The 8,059-nt window shown below is 36.7% G+C and overlaps 1 protein-coding gene across 1 annotated transcript in view; it reads left to right on the top strand.

Moving 5' to 3' along the window:
- Positions 1–8,059, top strand: part of Spef2 (sperm flagellar 2) — an 82,969-nt gene that overhangs the window by 39,149 nt on the left and 35,761 nt on the right. Inside the window, exon 8 of the mRNA XM_028767664.1 lies at positions 1,537–1,724. Within this exon, the coding sequence (XP_028623497.1) occupies positions 1,537–1,724 (188 nt within the window). The remainder of the gene's footprint in view (positions 1–1,536; positions 1,725–8,059) is intronic.

Genomic DNA, 8,059 nt, shown 5'->3' with positions numbered 1-8,059 from the left:
AGGAAGGAAGGAAGGAAGGAAGGAAGGAAGGAAGGAAGGAAGGAAGGGAAGCAAGGAGCTAGGCAGACAAGCATGAAGGAGGAAGGAATAGTCAGGAATCAGCACCAGCAGCAGCAGAGGGTAGAAACTATTCTGTTGCAGCTAGGGAACTTACATTGTTTCCTTCAGAGTTTTTGGTTCCTGTGGAAAACCATCTTCAGCTATTTTGCTGTCACTGTCACCATAAATTCTCATCTGTGAAGTTTCTTCCGTGACTGAACTCTTCTTGATATCATGAGCCATGACACAATGCTCTGTCTCATGTCTACTCACTCGGCAGGGATGCCAAGTGAAACAAGGCAGCAATGAAAGAGGCCAGTGTCATTCCAGAATCAACCAAATACACTGGATTGATCTTAGAGGTCATCCGACCCAATGAAATTAAAAGCAAGCATGCTAAATAAGAAGCTACAGTAAGACAAACGATAGACTCTACATTGCAGTCCATTTTCACCAATCTTATTACTTATTAATAATATGAATAATATTTATTTATTATTTATTTATTGTGAGAAGAACTACTTATTCATATGAAATTGTTCAGTTAATTTTTCTGGGTATAATAAAGTTACTAATGTCCCTCTTTTGAAAAAATTGAAACTGGGCATGGAGTAAATGATTTGCTGGGGTTTTTAAATACTTGAACTTTAATTCTGTAAACAATTTGGGGTTTGAATTTGAAGACAGTTCCAGCAAAACCTACACTTGTTTCTATTTTCTACTGGGTGAATTAAGTCACAGGAGTTAGATGACATTTGTGAGGTAGCTTAGCACATGACATGATTTCTGAAGCAGCTGGTAGAGTTTTCTGAAAGGAATCCCTTCAACTAAGCATCATGTTACCCTCAGCTCTGCTAGCCTGTGGTTTGTATGAAGAACAGTTAAAGTGATTGCAATCCGGTAGACAGTGATGATAAGATGTTTACATATTTAACTACTTTCTGTAGCAATAGACGTTTCTACAAACAAATGTTATCCCTTTATAAAAGCTAAGGCAGTAAGGGCTTTAAGACAGTTAGAATGAGTTAAGTGTGTCATCTCAAAGCGCTATAACCAAGTAACTATCACATATATAGAAGGTCCTTAAGTTAATATTAAAATAGGAAGTCCAGTGGTCATAGTACATGTTCTTGGTGGAGGAGCACTGGCCACCAAGTGTTTAAGCATCAGCCAGGTATGCTTATCATTTGACCCAGACTAACCTATCTCTCTGTGATCTTTGACTCTTTGCAAATGGTCAAATTGGAAAACCTTTAGGAAAGCCTGAAATCCAATTTATTATTGTGATCCTGATCCTTCCCCATTCATACCACTTTCACTGTAGTGTTTTGTTGGTGAGCTAAATATGGAGCCTTGCTAGCACTGCCTAAGGAGTGAGAACTGATTCTTGATCAATTAAATCCTGATATAAAGGGGGATTTCAATCTATTTAAAGTTTTTTTTGGCATTATGACACTATCTTCATATAAAACTTAAAGTTTGTTCTTGCCTTCTTAGGCTCTTGCCAAACAAGCGAAGATTGATTTTGCAGAGCAAACCTTGAGGGAGAAAGAAATTCATGAAAAGATCTCTGTGGAAAGAGCACAAGAGCGTTATGAGAAGCATTATGGAATATGTTCAGAGATTTTGGACCAAATACTTGATTTGTGCACGAAGGTGGCAGACTATAGGTTGCTGACAAATAAGTAAGTATCACTTTGCATAACTAACCCAACAGCGTCACTGTAGAAGTGAGAGTGCTGAGACTGCAAAGCAGACACACACAATCGATAGGCAAAGCAGACACACACAATTGATAGGCAAAGCAGACACACACAATTGATAGGCAAAGCAGACATCATCGATAGGCAAAGCAGACACATACAATCGATAGGCAAAGCAGACACATACAATAGATAGGCAAAGCAGACATCATCGATAGGCAGATTTTATGACTAGAGAAGGAGAAGCAAAGGATTAGAAAGTATTACTTTCTGGCATTATTTGGGGTACAGACATGTCTTCATCTATTCTTAAGTAGTGTCTAAATTGTCATTTGCCAAGGTAAGAATTACCATTTATTAAACATAATCATGTAGTCACGTCATTTTGAGGTTAAAAACATTACAGCTTTCTAAACTGAAAATAAATTATGCTTACCCAAAAATGAAGGAATTTAACAAGTAATGTTTTAATTTAATACTCTTATAAGTTATATTTTATTAAAAACTGTATTATAGGTAATAGAACTATACATGTAACATAATTATATTATGTTATTAATTCAAGTGTTCTGAAATTTCAAGCACAAAACTATGCAGAAGTGATCAATGAAATATAGAGAAAAAAGTGACATAAATTATTACAGTAGTTAATAATGGATTATAAGAACAAAAAAGATAGTATTAATAAAGTGAGATAAATCAGACATGAATGGGAAAATATACATAATTAGGCATGGATGTACCTAAGCAAATTCAGGTTCACCATTTGATGACACAAAAGCAAATTGAGTTCTGTTTAGGAATAGCAGAATAAATGCACTTATCCCTTTTCTTCCCAGTAAATACATTTAAGCTGCCTACTTTTAAGTCACACATGAGAAGGGTAGGAAAACGTGGAGAAAAGTGAGATGGTTGATTACTTGGGTCTAACAGATTGTGCAGTAATGACCTCCTCCGTGGATTTCAGTTTGGGGTCAAATTTCCTAAACAAGACCTGAACTTTTTGGTTTCAAACACATTAATGGTATTGATTCTCCAGTAAAGAAATAAGCTAGAAGAATATAACATTTTAGATAATAATGACTGACCGTTTTTAACCCAAATTCCACAGGCAAAATTGCAATCTCACCTCTCCTCATGCCATCAAGGGTAGGAATCCTCATTTACCCTTGCAATGTAACAAGAGACTTCACCTATTCATGAAGCAGATAGCAGAGAGAGAGGTTGATCAGGAGGCATGGATTTCTGTTCGTACCTGAGCATGACAGAAAGCTTCTGCAGTCTCTGTGGCCTATGTGAAGGGAGGCTAGTAGGAACATCCCCCAGACATACAAGCATCTCTACAGTAGATCAGATGGCGACTCTGTGAAAGCAAAATCCCTACCTCCTCCCAAAAGTGGCGATGTGATCTTTTCTTTATGTCTCATAGGAAGCACTTAGGGACTTGTTACTTGCCACTAACAAGAGAGCATTTCCACTTTCCTTTGCCAGAGCATTGTCAGAAAAAAAATCAAACAAAACTGAGGTGCAAAGTATTCTAAACTATGGCAAAAAAGTCATTGCTAGCCATCATGTCAAGAAGCAGAAAGAGCACAAGCAGGAAGTGAAGAGACAACAGATGATGCTATTATACAATGAACTGCATTCTCTGTAAACGTGCCCTTGTTTGGAAGCAGAGATATTCCAGATACAATAGATTAGGTTGAGATGTTGGTTAATTCAACATAAGTGATATAATTGTAAGAGAGTAGAGATACACAGCAAGGCACCATGTTATCACAAAGGCAACAGGCTGTTGAGCTGCAAGCCAAGTAAAATCAAATATTTCCAGCATACCATCAAAAAGACAACAGAGGATTTACCATGGTTTTCAGAGGATACCTGGGCTAACCAGCATCTCGAATTAATAATCCTAGCTTTCAACACTGTGTGGGACAACCAATTACTATTCTTTTTCCTATCCCAGCTTGTGGTAGATTGTTATAACAACCCTCGAAAATCAGCACGGTTGTCAACACTTAGATGCCAGACGTCTTGAAATTACCTAATTAAGACTTTTTTAAGCAGCCATGGCAAAGAGTTTCAGCAAACAATTATAAGCTGCTTGAAACAAATGTGAAAATGTAGTACGAGAACAGAGATGCAATAAAAATTAGTATTAAATAGACATTTTATAATTGAAAGGTACAGTACCCAAAATAAGAGTTCAGTAGTTAGACACAGCAGCAGGATGACATGGACTGAGAGAAGACCCAATAAATAGGAGACAAACTAAATAACACAGAGATGGTAGGTTTAAAAATAAACAAGACTAGTTACTTGTCTGTCTTCTCTCAATTGATCAAAATACTGAGATGGAACATCTTATAAGGGTGAAATCGTTTTTTTGTTGTTGTTGTTGTTTTGTTTTTTGTTTTTTGTTTTTGACCCGCAGCTTCAAAAGTTTTAGTTCATGATTGTTTGATGTTGTTCCTTTTGGGCCTATGCAAGGTAGAAAGTCATGGAAAGATAAAAAGGGAAGTATGTGGTAGAGAAGCCCATTGTCTACTGGTAACAAGGAACTGAAAGAGAAAAACTAGAGTCCCAGTGTTCCCTCCAAGCCATGCCCTCGTGATATAGCTTCCTACCAGGCCTCTACCACCTAAGGGTTCTACTCCCTGCGAACAGTGCCACAGTTTGATAACCAAGCTCTCAAGCCATAGGCTATGAAAATAACTCAGGATACAAATTATCATTACAAATATTTTTTCTGTCCCAGAAGAGCAAAATCATGCTCAAAACAATAATATCTGAACATTTATTTAACTTCCCAAGAGTCATCAACCTACAGGTTCAAGAAATAAACTCCAAATAAGATAAACTCAAGTAAGTTCATATAAAATCATATCATAATTAAATTTCTGAACACTTTGGAAAGAAGGGACTAGGAAAGCCCCAGGGAAACACCTCAAAAGCAAAGTATTTCAAAAGACTGATTATTTCTTCCCATAAACCAGTAATCCAGAAGTGGCACAGTAATTTCTAAGTGTCAGAACAAAGAATTCTCAACCCAGCATTATATCCACAGCTGAAATATCCATCAAGGGAGCCTGGAGACATGTCTCAGAATGTAAAAACATTTGTTCCTCTTACAGAGGATCCAGGTCCAAACCCCAGCATCCACAGGGTCACACTATCCATTATTCCAGTTCCATGAAATTTGATGTCCTTTTCTAATCTCTGTAGTATACCACCACACATGTGGTGAGCAAACATACATACAAACAAACCACTCCAAAATAAAATTGAAAATAAATGTATAAAAGCTTTAAAGAAACCTATCATAAACAAAGGTAGAAATTATAGGCATTGTTATATCGTGGTTACCAAGAACATTTGCTGGCAGCTTGCCTCTTCTCTAGTGGATGGCTAAAAGATGTTTTCATGACAGGAAGAAAATTCTTCTATAAAAGAAAATTAGGACTAGGCAAAGCAAAGAAAGAATACAGTAAACAACAGGATGAGTGAGAAGAGGATTCCCTTTATCTTCCACAGAAGGCATGTTACCTGGGGATGTGAAGGTCACTGTCAAGTGTACTTCTCATTGTGCACACAGGAAGTCTGTCATTACAATCTGATGAACATAGAGAAATAGAAAAAAGGTCATACTTCTTTGGTTTGATGTTTTTCTGTTTGTTTTGTTTGTCAGCAGTAAAATGAGGCTAGTGAATGTATAAATTGTATATGAACAATATAATGTCTGTTATGCATACTAAGTAACCTGTACAGGATATGTTACAGATAGATTGAAACCGATTCACAACAATAATTACTTAATCCATAGTAAACAGGGTAAAGAAACAAGCAAGGAATTAGAACTCCATGAAATATGAATTAATAGATTTCACATTAATATAATAATTTCATCTCTAAATATACTAATTAAAAACAGTGATGGGGAATCAAAAAATATTACCAAACGTTTTCATCTATAAGAAATTAGTTTCAAATACAATGACATAGACAGATTAGGGGTAAAAAAAATTTTATAGGATGTATATATTAATCGAGATAAAGCAGGAGATTTTATATTAATATCAGACAAAATAGACTTTAGAGCAAAGGAAATCACCAGAAACAGAGAGAATATTGGCTTTGTTCCCCTAGAGAAGCCTGTCCAGGAACAAACCTCAACAACTTTAAAACACTTATAGAGTATGGTCCTTGAGGAGTGAAATTGAAAAGAAATCTACATAGGTCATCCATGTTTCAGCAGACGCCCACACATCAGTGAATACATACAGGCAGCACAAACTGTACATAAAGGGTGAAAATCAAAGAAAATAGAAATGTTGGGTAGGCCGAGAGGTGTTGGGGATGGGGATGAATGTGGTCGAAACTCTGTGTATGAAGTTATCAAAGAATAAAAGATGAGATAAGAAACTCCAAATACTTGTAAAATAAAACACACTTCTAAATAAATTACTCTCAGATCTAATAGGAAGTGTTAAGGGAAATGCAAAAAATATATTGAACAAGATGAAATGAAAAGACAACAGGGAAAATCTTGTGGGATACAGAAAGAACAGAGATTTAGAGTAAAAACTCCATTCTTTAAAAAGAATAAGTTTCACATCACTACCACTGCCACCTTAGGAACCTAAAATAAGAAGAGATAAATAAAGTCAGAAGGAAGGTAGTAGTAAAGAACAGAAAGAAAGAAAGAAAGAAAGAAAGAAAGAAAGAAAGAAAGAAAGAAAGAAAGAAAGAAAGAGAGAAAGGAAAGAGAGAGAGAGAGAGAGATGATACACCTGCGAATACTATGAATATCAGGAGTAAAGCAAAGGATATTAACTCTAAGGCATTAAGGACCAGAAATGTAAGAGACTATCGTGTGTATGACAGAGCTCATTTGACTTTCTAACTGAAGACATGAGCTAATTTCTCAGAAACAGAACCACCACAAAGCACCTATCTAAAATTTGGCAGGCTCAATAACTACTTGAATTTGTATAAGCCTTTAACTCTTTAGGAGATTGAATTTGTAATTTTTAAAAAAATTCTTCAAAAACACTTTTCAGTCCCAGATATTATTGAAAATTTTTCGCAGATATTTGAAGAATTAACAGTTAAACTTCATTTCCAAAACAATTATACACATGCCTTCCAGAGAAGAAAAATGATCACAATTCCAATTCACTTTATGAAGCCACTATTACCCCCCTTTTTTGCAAATATAGCTGAGGCTATTATTCCATTACTATGGAAATAAAGTTACTAGAAAAGAAAAATGATTTGGCCAGAATAATGAAGTAATTAAGAATGTGAGCTGACAATAGAAGGGCCCACACACAGATCAGAGGTAGAGAAGCCCAAACACAGATTACTACAAAACAACTCACCTGATTTTGACTCTATTTCTAAAGTAATTTGATGAAAGAAAGACAGCCATGTTAGGAAATAATACTGGTGCAATTGGATAATCACAGGCACAAGAAGAAAAACACATTTCTTGGTCTTTGAACTACTTATCAAACATATACAAATTCAGTGAAAGTAAGTCCTAGATGGAAATATAAAAATGTATAAAATATTTCATACGAGAGAAATGTTCAGTTATCCTATGAATAGGCAAAACAGCCTAGACTTGGTAGGGAAATCATGATTTGTAAGGAAAAACACATGACAACCTGTACTTCATTACAATAAAAAAACTTTTTGCTATACAAAATATAGAAGTCAATAAATGGACTCATAAAATTCACCGCTTTGAAAAAGACTGTAAGATGCAGATTTGGATAGAGTGCTTACAGTGCAGTTTGAGCAGAGGAGTGGTAGCTTGCATGTGTATTCTCTAAATTAGCCAGAAGAAAAACTCCTGGCTTCTCAGCCCACTGCTGCCACCATCTTGGCAGAAGCACCTCATTTAGTGATGAGGCCTTAGGCAATGTGCTTCAGCAGCAGTGCCCATGGGTTGGTTGTCCATGCTCCAGCTGCTGGATCTTTATCCATGTGCATATGGACAGGATTAATTGTACTCACAGTGGGTTATGAAGAAGAAAAAGAAAAGGAAGGGAGAAGATAGGAGGAGAAGGAGGAGTAGGGAAGAGGAGGAGGAAGGAGAAGATAGGAGGAGAAAGAGAAGGAGGGAAGAGGAGGAGGGAGAAGGAGGAAGAGAAGGAGGAGGGAGGAAGAAGAGGAGGGAGGAGGAGGAGAAGGAGGAAGAGGAGGAGGAAGAGGAGGAGGAGGAGAAAGAGGAGGAGGAGGTAGAGGAGGAGGAAGAGGAGGAGGAGCTAGAGGAGGAGGAGCTAGAGGAGGAGGAGCTAGAGGAGGAGGAG

The sequence above is a fragment of the Grammomys surdaster genome, unplaced genomic scaffold (assembly GCF_004785775.1).
Source record: "Grammomys surdaster isolate TR1022 unplaced genomic scaffold, NIH_TR_1.0 174, whole genome shotgun sequence".
In the NCBI taxonomy this organism is placed as follows: Eukaryota; Metazoa; Chordata; class Mammalia; order Rodentia; family Muridae; genus Grammomys; species Grammomys surdaster.
The sequence above is the reverse complement of the archived record's forward strand: the minus strand, read 5'-3'. Positions and strand labels throughout refer to the sequence as shown.